The 13,782-nt window shown below is 37.6% G+C and overlaps 6 protein-coding genes across 6 annotated transcripts; 3 read left to right on the forward strand and 3 right to left on the reverse strand.

The window, feature by feature from the left end:
* Positions 1–168: 168 nt before the first annotated feature.
* On the forward strand, positions 169–1,045 carry LOC18028831. Its single transcript, XM_006412923.2, has one exon. It carries the CDS (start codon positions 227–229, stop codon positions 962–964), a length of 738 nt encoding a protein of 245 aa, XP_006412986.1. The 5' UTR covers positions 169–226; the 3' UTR covers positions 965–1,045.
* Positions 1,046–1,305: 260 nt separating this feature from the next.
* On the reverse strand, positions 1,306–2,478 carry LOC18028832. The gene is made up of 3 exons (XM_024148721.1): positions 2,420–2,478; positions 1,977–2,229; positions 1,306–1,430 (listed from the first exon to the last, which is right to left on the reverse strand). The coding sequence occupies exons 1-3, from the start codon at positions 2,476–2,478 to the stop codon at positions 1,329–1,331; spliced, it is 414 nt and encodes a 137-aa protein (XP_024004489.1). The 3' UTR covers positions 1,306–1,328.
* LOC18028833 (putative cell wall protein) lies at positions 2,442–3,633 on the reverse strand. The gene has a single exon (XM_024149843.1). The coding sequence runs from the start codon at positions 3,557–3,559 to the stop codon at positions 3,203–3,205; it is 357 nt and encodes a 118-aa protein (XP_024005611.1). The 5' UTR covers positions 3,560–3,633; the 3' UTR covers positions 2,442–3,202.
* Positions 3,634–4,835: 1,202 nt separating this feature from the next.
* On the forward strand, positions 4,836–6,586 carry LOC18028834. Its single transcript, XM_006412926.2, has 6 exons — positions 4,836–5,210; positions 5,318–5,538; positions 5,622–5,802; positions 5,922–6,007; positions 6,097–6,188; positions 6,277–6,586. The coding sequence occupies exons 1-6, from the start codon at positions 5,127–5,129 to the stop codon at positions 6,465–6,467; spliced, it is 855 nt and encodes a 284-aa protein (XP_006412989.1). The 5' UTR covers positions 4,836–5,126; the 3' UTR covers positions 6,468–6,586.
* A 2,405-nt stretch (positions 6,587–8,991) lies between these two features.
* Positions 8,992–10,096, forward strand: LOC18028835 (ethylene-responsive transcription factor ERF054). Its single transcript, XM_006412927.2, has one exon. It carries the CDS (start codon positions 9,035–9,037, stop codon positions 9,923–9,925), a length of 891 nt encoding a protein of 296 aa, XP_006412990.1. The 5' UTR covers positions 8,992–9,034; the 3' UTR covers positions 9,926–10,096.
* A 353-nt stretch (positions 10,097–10,449) lies between these two features.
* On the reverse strand, positions 10,450–13,745 carry LOC18028836 (diacylglycerol kinase 6). The gene is made up of 13 exons (XM_006412928.2): positions 13,732–13,745; positions 13,384–13,596; positions 12,775–12,891; positions 12,559–12,687; positions 12,375–12,460; positions 12,170–12,284; positions 12,020–12,068; positions 11,800–11,882; positions 11,565–11,632; positions 11,365–11,439; positions 11,061–11,148; positions 10,859–10,975; positions 10,450–10,775 (listed from the first exon to the last, which is right to left on the reverse strand). Exons 1-13 carry the CDS (start codon positions 13,732–13,734, stop codon positions 10,470–10,472), a joined length of 1,449 nt encoding a protein of 482 aa, XP_006412991.2. The 5' UTR covers positions 13,735–13,745; the 3' UTR covers positions 10,450–10,469.
* Positions 13,746–13,782: the final 37 nt, after the last annotated feature.

The following is a 13,782-nucleotide window of genomic DNA, read 5'->3' on the forward strand; positions in this document are numbered from 1 at the left end:
AATTTTCTTGAAGATCTTTTATAATGACAAAATAAAGCACCGGCGTTTTGTGTTGCAAGTATGAATGAGACAAATATTAGATTCGTCAGAGCAGATTAAAATAATACAATAAAAGAAAGCTAATATGGGCCATCAGGAAAGATAAGCCCATTAAGGAGAACACGTATATCTCGAGAGTGAAGAGAGAGAGAGAGTGAAAGTATCAGAAAGAAAGTAGAGAAAGAAAATGGGATGCTGCTTGAGCGCCGGAAAAGTCAGAGCCCCGCCTGTCGCCGCCGCCGCCGACCAGACTCCTCCAACCATTGAAGAAGAAACCGTGAAAGAAGTCGTGGTCCAGTCGGTCTCTGTCTCGGTGCCCGACCCCATCCCTGTCCCGGACATCGTTCCCTCCGTACCCGAAGTCTCAGATTCAGAAGCTCACCGTCCTCCTCCGTCACTCCTAACCCCCGAGATCTCTCACAGTAAGTCCGACATTTGCAGCGTCTCTCACAGTTTCTCCACCGCCACTACTGCAACCGCTGCTTCCATCCTCGAAGACGACGCTCTCAGCAAACCCCACCGACCTCTTCCTCCTCCTTCTTCCTCTCGCCGCAACATCTCTGACAGAGTCTCCAGGTCTCCGGGAGGTCGTCACTCGCCTCAGGGAAAGCTCCGTCCCAGGTTAGTCCGAGAGAGACCGTCTAATCAACCAAACCCTATCCACAACCGGCGAAATGTGGATTCGGGTCCTCTCCCAAGAAGCGGGTTACTGGAAGGTCCAAGGCGTCGCTCACGGTCTCCGGCCACTCGTGGCCCGAGTTCCGCAAGAAGAAGTCCCATGAAGAAGCGAGAACCAGCTCCGGTGAGAGACGGAGCAGAGGTGAAGAAGGAAGAGGCGAAAGTAGCTGTTGAGGTAAAGAAGGAAGAAGAAGATGTAGCTGTGAGGGACCCTGAGGTGTCTATGGAATGCTTCATCTTTCTCTGATATCTCTTTACTACCATTTACTCATGTTTTGATTGATTGATTTTGAATTTCCCCTTTTTTTTTTGATTTGTAAATTGCGGAATGTACAATATATAACCAAATCTTTGCGGATCTTCGTTTTCTTTCTTTTTTCTTTTGTTTATTGACGTTAAAGTAAAAGCAAGTCTAACACACAAGGGTTCACAAAATCCATTAGCTTTATTCATGGAAATTGCTGCTCTTTTGCTCTAGGATAAGCAGACAGACAGAGACACTGATCTGTTATAACACTCGACTACATAAAGGCTTGTCTTTTTCATTTTTTCACACAGAAAAGAAAAATCCTAATAAGAGTGAATAATGGTAGAATTAAAAAAGGAAGGTTTCAGAATGATCTTGAGGATATGGTAGGACATGGCTGAGCAATGAAGGTAGGAACCTTTTCTCCAGGCATCAACACTGATATTTCCCTCTCACACACACCCATCTACATAAATTCAACACACAACAAGATTATTGTATGACATCATCCCACAAAAGACAACTAGAATGTAGACAAATAAGTGAAAGCTTCAACATTTTTATTTTTTTCTACTCTGCGTATATTCAAACCTCGTTGCATGAATCAAGGGGATTTGTATCCCCATAAAAATATATAAATACATTTAATCTAATCCTGTTTTGGACTTTGCAACATTTCAAAGATACGACAAAAAAGAAAAGCTTCCTCCAGCATAAACTTGGTAAATCGCGTTCTACATTATAGACAAATCAAGCAAGCCTGGCTATAGAGTTCATCAAAGTTATATGCATCGGCAGGATCAAAAGGAAAAAATATGAGGTTTATTTCATCTCAAACTCACCAACCAACGAAAAACACAATCCTTATGATCAACCTAATTATATGTTTCCAAACGAATCAGCCATTTTTTGGCCAATCGAGTAATAAAGACTGTATGTTTAAATCCACAAACCAAAATCGTAGATAAAAGTGTGAACTGTAAAAGCAAATAGAGAGAAGAAGTGTTTAAACCTTAGGGGAAGCAAAAGGAGGATTCTTTGTGTCGAAAGGTGCAGACTGAGTTGTTCTAATGAACATGAACCTCTCAAAAAGAGCCAGTAAGAGAAAGATGGAGATTAAAACTGCAGTCGCCACCAAACAGAACGGCACCGCATTCACCGAGCTCTCAAAACGTCCTTCTCCTTCCTCATCCCCCGATATAGGACCCGCCGTTCTCCACCTTCGATGATCGTCGACGCTCATTTTTAACTGGAAGGAAAGTAGACTGGTGAAAACAGAACACTAAACAGAGGAAGGAGGAGGAAGAAGAAGAAGATAGTTAAAATTCTTTGTTTTAGTTGACTAGTCAACATAACATCCCGAATATGGGCTTTTAAGTGAAGTTTTCTCTTTTTTGGGCTAATAATATAGGCCCATTTGTTGTAAATGGTTGCATAGGTTCCTCGGGAAAAAACACGAGCGACGAATCGACCGCAGATTGAAGAGCAATCTCGGAAACTCGCAAAAGCTTCATAGATATTTCTCGGCGAAATTCGAGTCGGCGAAAATGGCGAAGATTGAGCCCATCGACGACGAGGAGGTGGAAGAGGAGAAGAGGAAGATGAAGATGAAGATGAAAAACAGAAACCATGGATCCACGAAGCTCTTCGTGCTCGTTGATTATTTTTTCCTTTTTATATTTTTCTGCTTCCTTTGTTTCATCATCTTCAAGGTATTGGGTGCCTGAAACCCACATCGATTTTGTTTCGTCATGCTGATCATTTTCGTCTTACATTGTATATGCATCATCGACAATCAAATCGTGGGGAGGATCGCAATCTTATCATTTGACGTTGTGGACACGGAAACTTCGATTCTAGAAGGCTTATCCAAGACATTGTTTTATGAGTTTTCAAGTTTGATTCGTTAATAACACGCAAGAGTCGTGGGAAAATAGAGAAATGTATAGGGGAAGTATATACGTTTTTTCATATGGTTTAGTATTGCTATGTCAAACTTTCTTTTGTCTTCCTCTTCTGCATCTCCTCATTTCTCAGTGGAAAACAATTTGCAGCAATGTGGAATGCAAGAGATTATGTATTATTAATTTTGACATAACATGTAAGCAAAAGCTCTGTATTTATTCAAATACATTATATCTTTCTTCCTTGAACAGAGAGAGATCGCAAAGATATGAGTGACTGTGATGAAATGACCCTTTTGCATCTAGCAAATGCTTTATTTGTTGACAGGTTGAGTCATGGTTGTGGCACTGGTGGTATTTTATCCTCTCCGGAGCTTGGATTGGGAGCTTCATATCCAGGGTTTGGTGCAAACTGATTAGAGATTCCACAAGAAGTGACTGGAGCAGCAGCAAGTGGATCTTTGTAAGTATGGATTGGCGTCTTAGGTTGAGGAGGCAGCAAGAACCATCCTAGACCAGGAATGAGACCAGATGGTTGGGGAACAATGTTCACAAGAAACTCTGAGTGTTTGATCTCAGTTGTATCTAACGTGTTGGGAATGTAACGCATCCCGCTCACCTTCTCTGTACATCCAATAAACAGGCTTACCAGAACCGATATGGCAATCAGTGTTTGCAGAGGAGTAACCATTGTTGTGTTAGTGTAGGATAGGATAAAGTTGTAGCTTGAATGTTTGTTTGGTTTGTGGAGAGAAGGAAGGAGAAAGAAAGTGTGTCATGTATGAAGTGATATGATTCAAGCTAATTATGGATACATTAAACGAACATGAACAAGTGCTTTATTTGCTGAAGTGAGCCTACAAAGTCTGGTGACATCTTTGTATTGGCGCTGAGTTAATTGCATGATCAGTCACCCCCTTTGCAACACATGCCTAATTAGTATTTTAACTAATTACCTCAGTTGATTTTCAGTTGTGCAAAGGCCAAATTTTGGATGGGAGTTTAATCAGGAGAATCTCTTCTTCTAATATGCAAGTGTGTGCATATTTATTTGGCTTTCACACCAAAAAACAAAAAAAACAAAAAAAAAAAACAAAAAAAAAAACGGAGTCAGCGAGACGACGGCTTCCACTTTGAAGGAATTTGATTTCTTTGTTTCTTTCTTATTCTTCTTTCAGAGTTCGTAAAAGAAGGAAAATGTAATCTAACCTTCAGTTTTGACCCTTTCTATAGTTTTCCTTCTCGATCAATCATTTTTCTAGTGGTTATTTATTACATTTACGTGACTATCGGCATATATTACAGTTGTTGATTGAATTTGAAAGAAACCCACCAAAGTCAAAGTCTTTCTGTTATTATATCATCATGCCCATGTCGTACTATTTGAATAGGTCAAAGTGTAAATAATTGGTTTAAGCAATTGTTTGGTTTACAACATTGCCGACTGATTCTGTCACACATGTCCTTTTATGTTAATGATTCTTTTCCACCATATGAATTATAAAACAAGATATTATTGAGTGATTGACCGAGTTTCTTTTTCTTTGTTTTAAGTAAAATGTGATCGATCCGGTTTCTCTTCTTTCAAGATGTAACCAAAAGAAGGAGACTTTTGCCGTTTGGAAGATGTCATTTTGGGCATAAAAAGCTCTGTTTTTCTTGTCTTGTTCACGGACAATGCGGAAATGCAAATAAAGCAAACAAACTCAGCCATATCCGACAAAGTGAGAGAAAGTTATAGAAACCAAATTGTAATGTTTTAAATAAAGATTAAAATAAATGGAGAAGGTGGGAGAGTTGTGAAAGGGACAGGTAAATCTACCAATACATCCTACTCCTACCTCAGAAGAATGGGTCACATAAGAGTTTGGTTGTATAACTTATATAAACCTATTTCCCAACACTCTAATAACTCAAAGTAGATACATTTATACTTGTTTCTTCCTAATATTACTTTTCCATTTCTCTGCTCAAGTCATTGCCTTTCTCTCAAAACAGAGTATTCGTTGGAGTTAGCTGAAAAAAAGGCTGTTCCTTTTTCATTCAGTCTTTCCCGAGATCTCTCTGTTTCTGACATTGCCGTGAAAGTCTCAAATGCTCGCCCAATAAAGCAAATTTTCAGAAGAAAAGAAAAAAAAAGACACACTTTTGTCCGTAAATTAAGCTCTTTGAAACGTCAGGGAAAGAGAATCCCGCAAAACTCTGTCTTTCCTCCTCTCTGTTTTTTCTGTGACGAGTTTGGTTATTTTTCTTGGATAATGATGTTTTATGAAAATGAATCCAACTTGGACCGATTCCTCCGCTGCACTACACCAATCGTCCCTGCTTATTCCCTCCCAAAGGTTTCACGCTTTTTTACGTTCCTGGCGGGTCATCTGCTTTCTTAAACGATTCTCTGTTTTATTTTTTTTTGGGGATCTGAAAATTGTGTTGGGGTGATGTTTGGCAGACACAGATCAAGAATCTCAATCGTCTATGGTTCCCGTTGGAGAGCGAGAGCATCGAGTATTTCAGGTTGAGCGGTTTTTGGGATTGTTTCGACGAATGGAGCGCATACGGTGCAGGTGTTCCCATTTTGTCGGAAACTGGCGAGACATTGGTCCAATACTACGTTCCTTACCTCTCTGCAATCCAGATTTTCACCTCTCCTTCTGCTCTCAATGCTCTAAGGTGAAATATTATCAGGCCCATTTTTTCAGAAACTTAAACACATCTATGAATCTAAGATGTTGCTGCTAATGATGATGATTGAGGGAGGAGACTGAATCTGGGGATTCAGGGAGCGAGTCATGTAGCGAGGAGTGGAGATGGGAAGGTTGTTCTTCATCAGAAGAAGGATTTGATCATCAAGAACCTCTTGATCGCCTCGGATACTCTTACTTGCAGTATTTCGAGAGATGTACGCCTTATTCTCGAGTGCCTCTCATGGATAAGGTTTTGCTTTTTCTCACCCACATTCATCTCCTAAGCTTATGTCATGATGTTGATTCTTGAAGCACTTCTTATATTATTTTAGAGATTCTATGATTACATAAGTCTCTGTCTACTTTCAGATCAAGAATTTGGGAGAAAGACACGCAGGTTTGAGATCGTTGAGGAGTGTTGATCTGTCTCCTGCGAGTTGGATGGCTGTTGCTTGGTCTGCCTTCTTTAGCAAATGTTCTTTATTTTGTTTAGAAAAGCATAATCAAGGTTAATGTAGTGAAATGGTGATGATCGATGTTATAGGTATCCGATCTATCACATCCCCATGAATCTGAGCATAAAGGATTTGTCTACTTGCTTCCTCACTTACCACACGCTTTCTTCATCTTTCCAAGGTGCATTTCCCACTCTCCTTTTGGATGTTGTATGTTGTATAGTGAATTTGTTTTTTAAAGTCCCATAATTTCTGTGGCACTGAAACAGATGTGAAGAAAAAGGAGAGGGAAAGGATAAGTGTTGGTGCATTTGGGATGGCCACTTATAAAACGCAGGGGAGACTATGGGACAATGATAGATTGCTTTGCCTTTTGAGCGTAGCAGATTCTTGGCTAAAGCAGCTTAGGGTCCACCACCATGACTTCACCTACTTCACCACTACTCCTTATTATCTCTAAATACAGTGTTTAGATCCATACTTGGTTAACAATCTATTTAGTTTTTTTGTTTAAGCTTCGAATATGTCAATAATGTTCGATAACATTTGGGAAAAGGATAACCACCGGCTTTTTTTTTTCTTCAGAAGGTTTTTTAACAACATAGATTTGGTTTGGGGTGTGATTAATGATGGGATCAATTTCATGTTTTGTGGCTTTTTGCATGTATAAACACCGGCTCTCTTGATTTTGCTTGATACAGACTCCAAGCCTCCAAATGGCTAATGGTGATAACATTCATGATAAAAATGGCTTTAAAGAAGTTATACGGGACTAGCACTAATTCGTATGAAAAATAATGTTCTCAACTTTTCGGGATGGGATCGAATGTTTGCATAATGACGAAGAAGTTCTAACTTTTGAGTCTGCGCAACATATGGCAAGACATTCGCATTTGCATTTTGGGATTTGAAGTGCCTCTTGAAGCGATTCCTGCCGTGTAGATCATTTGGAGATAGAAGTTGTACGAACCTTATTAAAATGATTGATCATTCGAAGGAATGATTTGCTTTTATCATGGAATAAGACAAATTTACAGGTTTATGTAGTTCTTTTGCTTATTTTTGGCTCTAGTTTATCCCTTGGAACATGCCGACTTGTTAGCACGTACTGATAGATCAAGAGATGATCATGTGAATAAGTACATGTTAGAAAAATATTGAGGGAAAATGTATTTGCGTGGAGATATTTTTAGTGTACGAAAATTTCTGATTTTTACAATATTTAATTCCCTTTTATGTTAGGTCAATTAATAAACGATATTTTCGTATTGATGTAATGTAAGAAACTATGTAAGGAATAAGTATATGTTTGTCAATTTCTTACTAATTAGTTTAAATAGTTAATGGAATTATATGTGGTTTGAGATTTTGTAAAGACATCAGTTTAAATGTGAAATTAACATTTTTTTAAAACAATGTTCCATGTTTATGTCATAGTTTTTGCAAACCATGTCACCTTTTTTTGTTTGAAAACGATTGTGAAAGCGATACATACGCGTATACTCAAAGATCACTTAACAATAATGTAGTGGCACCTTTTTTATGTCAATAAATTGTTTTAGTTGTGGTCGAATTTATGAGGAGAAATACATTTGGAATGAAATGCAACAACGTCACTGGCCCATTTGTCCCTCGAGGCCGAAAGAGTGGATGGTCCTTCAATTGTTACTGTGCGGAAGAGGTATATTCGCGCTAGAAGCTTCCCCGTCCAAAACCTACCACGGTCACGGCTCATCAAATCATTATTGACAAAGCCGAAGCCATTTTTTATTTTTTCAATCACCAAGAGAATAGTATTAACAGTAGAGTAAACAATATTAATTGGTCAAACGGGAGAGAAGAAAATTTGGATAGAAGTGAATCTTTTATCACCAGATCATGATGGTATGGTTTTTATGGGGTCAAATCATCATGGTATGGGTTATATACTCTTATCCTCCTATTTGCCACTAAAAAAAAAAAATACATAACAATTATAGATTCTAATATCAGTTTGGATTTCCACATAAAATCCTTTTATGTTAATTCTATATATATTTAGCTACAAACAGAAGATATGAAAAATAACATCATGCATATATGCACGTGAGATAATATCTCGAAATTAGTTAAGAATAAAAATGATTTTGTCAGAGGAAAGAAAACTATATAGTTGTCAAAGTTGGTCGGTTTTAAAAAGAAGAAGAAGAACTTGGTCGGTTTGCGAGTATCTTTAAGAGGTGGGAGAAGAAAAAAAACAAAATATCATAAAAAGTGAAAGCTGAGTTTGACCAATCGCCGACCCGGAACTCGGAAGATTTTAAATACTATATAATCAAAGAATATGTATATAGTAATAAATATCTATCTTATAGCCCTAATTAATAATACGTTAGGCTGTCATCAAATGCTAACTCTTATGGGATTGCGCATGTCATCCTTAGCCGCGGCTAGCCGACCATTACCATTAGAGTCCATTATAATCATCAATTTTTCCATTCAATTCGCCAAAAACCTCTTAATTATTCGATAATTTTACACTCTAATCTTATCTTTTGAGCATACGACTTGTCGCATTTTGAAAGCATGAATGAATATGTGTTCACCGTCCAAAAAAACAGAGAATGCCACGTTTGTCGTACGGACGTGAATGGTTGTATCTCTATCTGTCAACATCGCTCTTCTTTATATGCCTATTTTTTATTAAAAAAACATCCAAATAGACCCCAAGGGACCAGGGAATGAATTAGAGTGAAAGCAAAGGAATAATTTTAGTAACCCCAAAAAGATAGTATTGAATAATAGTCAACCGAAAGATGAGATATTTATCACTAAATACAAAAAGCAGTGCACCCAAATCTAATCCTGCTCTCATATATAAAGCCCGTGGATTCATCTCTCTGTTGCAAATCATATATATTTAAAAAATCACAATATTCTCTCTTTTTCTTTAGCTAGCTCTCTTCTGTCAAGGTTTTTTTTTTTTTTTTTCACTGCTCTGTGTTTTTTTTTTGTGTGGCAAAAGTGTAAAGCACCAGTGAAACAGAGATGGACTTTGACGAGGAGCTCAATCTTTGTATCACCAAAGGTAAAAACATCGACCCTTCTTTTGGAGAAGCTTCGTCCACGACTATGGCGTCCCCAAGATCTATGAAGAAGATGAGAAATCCTGATAATCGACCTAAACCATATTTTCCATTTTCCTCTTCTTCTCCAAATTCTTTTGTGTCTTTCCCTTTCTCTCTTGATCCAACTATCCAAAATCAACAACAACTCGGATACGTTCCGGTTAACCAACAACCACAACCGACATTGCAAGACCAGAAGCAAATGATCTCGTTTAATCCTCAACAGCTTCATCAACAGCAGCAGCAGCAGTATATGGTCAAGTATTGGAGCGACACACTGAATCTGAGCCCTAGAGGAAGAATGATGATGATGAACCAAGAAAGTGTTCAGCCATACAGCGCAACCAAGCTGTACAGAGGAGTGAGACAACGTCAATGGGGAAAATGGGTAGCAGAGATTCGTAAGCCAAGAAGCAGGGCACGTCTCTGGCTTGGTACCTTTGATACAGCTGAAGAAGCTGCCATGGCCTACGACCGTCAAGCTTTCAAGTTGAGGGGTCAAAACGCAACACTTAATTTTCCGGAGCTTTTTTTGAATAAGGAAAACGAGTCGCATGGTTCGAGTGGTGCATCAAGCTCTTTGCATCAGAAACAATCCGAAACGCAGCAGCCAAGTGAGGTTAACTTGGAGAGCAAGGAAGTAGCGGTGAGTGATGGTGGCAGAGAGGAAGGAATGGCTGAGGCGTGGTTCAATGCGATTACAGCAGGATGGGGTCCTGAAAGTCCACTTTGGGATGATTTGGATAGTTCTCCGTTTTCACAAAGCTCTTCTTATTCCTCTGCTTCTTGTCCCATGAGGCCTTTCTTTTAGAAAAAAAGGTTTTATATAGATCCTCACATTTTAGGTTGTAGTTTAGGGTTTTGCTCATGTTTGGCATTTGGACTTTGGAGCGAGACAGTTTTTGTGATCTCCCACTCCACATATCAGTCTGTGTATGTCTCTACTTTCTATCTATGCTTCCATCACTATCATTCATATACACTATTATATATCTGTGTGCGTCTTTGTGTTCTTATGTCAACAAATATTTGCAATCTTGTTTTTTTTTTCTCTCAAATTTTTGGGATCTATCGTAGGATCTAGATGTCTTTTTTGAAAATTTGGCGCCGTCACATATTATACAGAGGATATATTGACATCTGCCTCTCTCGCAAATGTCTCAATGCATGAATGTGTCTTTGAGTAGATAAGTTGTTTACTGCCTGGAAAATTTATTTCAATATGGTTTTAATTGGTTGAAAGAAAGTCTAAAGTTGCATGAACATATAGATATTGACATAAAAAGGACGAAAAATCTGTTAGGAGCCAAACATAAATGTATATCTGACTAAGATAACAAATATATAGTCAAAGATCAAAGATCGTTGGGAATCTTAAATGTATCAGCCGCACCAAACTTTCTAAACTCCTCCTCAACTTTAGCCACTGATGAGTCATCTTTATTAACTTCGTCGCTAAACCGGATTGTGGAAGAAGACTCATACATGCTTTTGGACTTGCAATTGTGGGTTGTAAGCATGTTTACTTTTCCATGATGTGAAATCTCTACCATCACAGTTTCATCATCAAGTGGCAGTTGTTGTTTCCATGGCTCTCCATCCATTCTCATGTACGCATGCTTCGCTGCACCTTTCTTAAATTCAAACCGAATCCGATTTGCCTAGTCACACAAACACACACAAAACTCAGAATCTGCACTTAATTCACAGTTTTTTTTTCTTCTATATATCACTTTATATTTACCTGAGCAAGTCTTGTTCCATGACCATTGGGAGCGAGCAGAACAAGACCATGCCAAGCATTTCTAAACCCGACGATTTCGATAAGTCCATCGTCAACGAATGGTGGAGTTAGGCTTCTCTGTTGAGACATCAAAAAGAAACAAAAACCATTAGTTCAAGTATATTATCGAAGCAATGCATGTGAAGAGAAAGATAAAACCAACATCACGTTGTTTCTTGGGATTTGGTGTTCCCCAAGGATTAAGTCCTCCAGAAAAGCTAGGAAGATTCAAACATACGATGGACCTGACGCTGCCAGAAGAAGAAAAAGAGTAAATGTTAAGTATGGATTGGCTATATTGTCTATGTAGTCTATTTTGGGAAATGGATCAGCAATAACAGGTCCATCACAAAGAAAGACTAAAATTTCAGCTCTTGAGGGATGGTTGTACAAGAAGCATCGTATACATGGCATGAATATATATATATATATATATATATATATATATATATAATCTAATTACTTACCTTTGGGGAATGTGAAGGTCATTCCATTGACCACTTCTGTTACAAATCTTAACTTTTGCAAGCTGACCTATGTTTCTGCAGCAAACGCAATAGTGCTCTCATTTTTTACAGGGTTTTAGATCCCAAATAGACAGAGTGAAATTGGAAACTAAGAACTCATATATACAAACATAAAAACAATTATATATAAATCTACTCACTGTGAAAAAGGGTGAAAAAGAGAGGCACAAAACCATCCTTGTGTGCAAGCAAGCTTTAGATACGTGCTCTGGACCGTCATGAGATCATTGGAGAAACATTATTTGTTAGTTTTTGCTAATTTAATTTACTCTAGAAGATGTAATCACGCGAAACACGAAAAAGTTACCCCAATAATTAAAGCATTAGAGTTACATCATTTGAAGGCAACATCACTTGAAGGCAATATATGTTTACCTGATTAACCATCTGATTTTTAAACTTTTCCGGGTGCAATTTTCTCTGAGAATGAAACTCATAAGATACCTGAGCATCCATGCCTGCAGTTAAATATTGATAAGTGATGGCTAGACAAGAAAAATTCTGCAAGTCACTTTTTAAATTTGGTATTTTCCACAAAGACAACCAATGGGGTATTGACAAGTCAGTCAGCTGTAAGAGAGAGAAAACTTCTTACCCAAGCTAAAGTAATTCCAGAATCCCCCACGAAATGTGTGGTAACCTTCCTAGAAAAAAATGAAAATGCATTGCTGATCATATAAAAAGAAAAGGAATAGATAGTGATAAGTAGACTTCATTTGGAAGAGAGGAGAATGCATGCCTTTACCATATTTACTTGATCTGAAGGAGAAACACGATCAAATGAATGTAGAGAAGGCGGTAACTCAATAGGATCACAAGAGTCTTTTTTGGGAGCCTTCATCCTCATAAGTAAGTGCCAACTTAATTAAGATATGAAACGCATACATATTAACCCAAAACTATGGTATATTTGAGAATTAGAAGAAAATGTGTGTGGAAAATATATGTACTTGTCTATCTTCATCTCTTTTGCCTTAATCACTTGATCCAAAAAAGACTCCACGGAAGACTTATCTGTTCCAGGATTTTTCTTACCCTGAAAATGAGCAGATGGGATTAGTAAGAGAAAAAAAAATTACTGTCTGATATGAATATGAAAATGCGAATTAGTGTATAGTATGTAGTTATGCATACCCAACCAAATGCAAATGGAAGATTATTTCCTGTACCCAAGGGGATAGTAGCAATTGGAGGTGGATTGGACAATTTAAGATCACAAACAATTCCAAGAAGCCAACCAGCTGTTCCATCTCCCCCTGCAACCTAATTAAACATACAACTCAACTTAATTATGACGATGACTCATATAACACTTTCTCCATATATATAGAGATGCATAATATAACTCACAATTATCTTCAACTTCTCCTGAATCTCGCAAGCGAAAGCATCGTCCTTTAGCCTCTCTAGGTTAAGATAGATTCTCTGTAGCACCTTATCCGGGCTCTCTACCCCAAGATCAAAAACCTGATCATCGAGCAACTTAAAATATAATCCTAAGTAAATTAAATTTAGTCATTTAGAGTAATGATTCGTTGTTTGTTAGATCTTATTTATTTTAATAGTTATCATAATTTAAATTAAGTTTGATTTTTAGGATTTTTTTTTTTAAATAGATTTTCTTCTTATTATAGCCTAGATTTATGTAATTTGGATATTGAATAACTAGAGATCGAATATATAATTTTAATACTAGAAAAAAACAAAGATATGGATTCCATACTCAAGAAGAATCACGAATTCACCATTGTTTTAGAATTTTAGTACTAGAAAAAAAAACAAAGATATGGATTCCATACTCAAGAAGAATCAACGAATTCAACATTGTTCTCTTGATTCCGAATTGATCTAGAGCTAGAAATCAACGTAAATGAGAAACAATATTTTTCTTGATTTTTAGAAATCAATATACGAATCATTAGTCTAGGTTTTGTGATGGATAAATTAAATGTATTAGACCTGTTTATCGTTGAGAAGAGTGCGGTAGGTAAGAAGGAGTTGTCCACCGAGTTGGCCTCCGCTTTTGGAGTTGATGAAAACGAGAATTGGACTCTCAGGTGGACTACTTGGCACCGCCACTGGATCGGCTTCAGGCGAGAGCACGTACGAAGGAATGTAGAACTTCTTCAGAAAATTTGATAATTTCTCATACTTTTCCATGCTCTCCTGTGACTGAACACATTCATATTAATATATATATATATATATATATCTCAACAATGATACAGGATTAAGATTAAAATATCAATTTGTTAAAAAAATCAACAACGTTAATCAGGCAAAAGACGATCGAAAAGGGCATCATACCATTAGAATCTCTAGAGGCGTTGAAAGAAAAAGTGTAATATAATATTATTG

This window comes from Eutrema salsugineum, unplaced genomic scaffold (assembly GCF_000478725.1).
Source record: "Eutrema salsugineum unplaced genomic scaffold, Eutsalg1_0 scaffold_1, whole genome shotgun sequence".
Taxonomy (NCBI): domain Eukaryota; kingdom Viridiplantae; phylum Streptophyta; class Magnoliopsida; order Brassicales; family Brassicaceae; genus Eutrema; species Eutrema salsugineum.

Bases quoted from the DNA above. Each gene is read 5' to 3' on its own strand.
- LOC18028835 (XM_006412927.2), top strand. From the start codon at position 9,035: ATGGACTTTGACGAGGAGCTCAATCTTTGTATCACCAAAGGTAAAAAC.
- LOC18028831 (XM_006412923.2), top strand. From the start codon at position 227: ATGGGATGCTGCTTGAGCGCCGGAAAAGTCAGAGCCCCGCCTGTCGCC.
- LOC18028836 (XM_006412928.2), bottom strand. The intron at 11,633-11,799 runs GTAAACATATAT...ATGACGGTCCAG, and splicing joins AAAATCAGATGGTTAATCAG to AGCACGTATCTAAAGCTTGC. The intron at 11,149-11,364 runs GTAAGTAATTAG...TTCTTCTGGCAG, and splicing joins GACCTTCACATTCCCCAAAG to CGTCAGGTCCATCGTATGTT.
- LOC18028834 (XM_006412926.2), top strand. From the start codon at position 5,127: ATGATGTTTTATGAAAATGAATCCAACTTGGACCGATTCCTCCGCTGC. The intron at 6,008-6,096 runs GTCTGCCTTCTT...TCGATGTTATAG, and splicing joins AGTTGGATGGCTGTTGCTTG to GTATCCGATCTATCACATCC. The intron at 6,189-6,276 runs GTGCATTTCCCA...GCACTGAAACAG, and splicing joins GCTTTCTTCATCTTTCCAAG to ATGTGAAGAAAAAGGAGAGG.
- LOC18028833 (XM_024149843.1), bottom strand. From the start codon at position 3,559: ATGGTTACTCCTCTGCAAACACTGATTGCCATATCGGTTCTGGTAAGC.
- LOC18028832 (XM_024148721.1), bottom strand. From the start codon at position 2,478: ATGAAGCTTTTGCGAGTTTCCGAGATTGCTCTTCAATCTGCGGTCGAT. The intron at 2,230-2,419 runs GTTTTTTCCCGA...TGTTTTCACCAG, and splicing joins GCGGTCGATTCGTCGCTCGT to TCTACTTTCCTTCCAGTTAA. The intron at 1,431-1,976 runs GTTTAAACACTT...GAATTTATGTAG, and splicing joins CTCCTTTTGCTTCCCCTAAG to ATGGGTGTGTGTGAGAGGGA.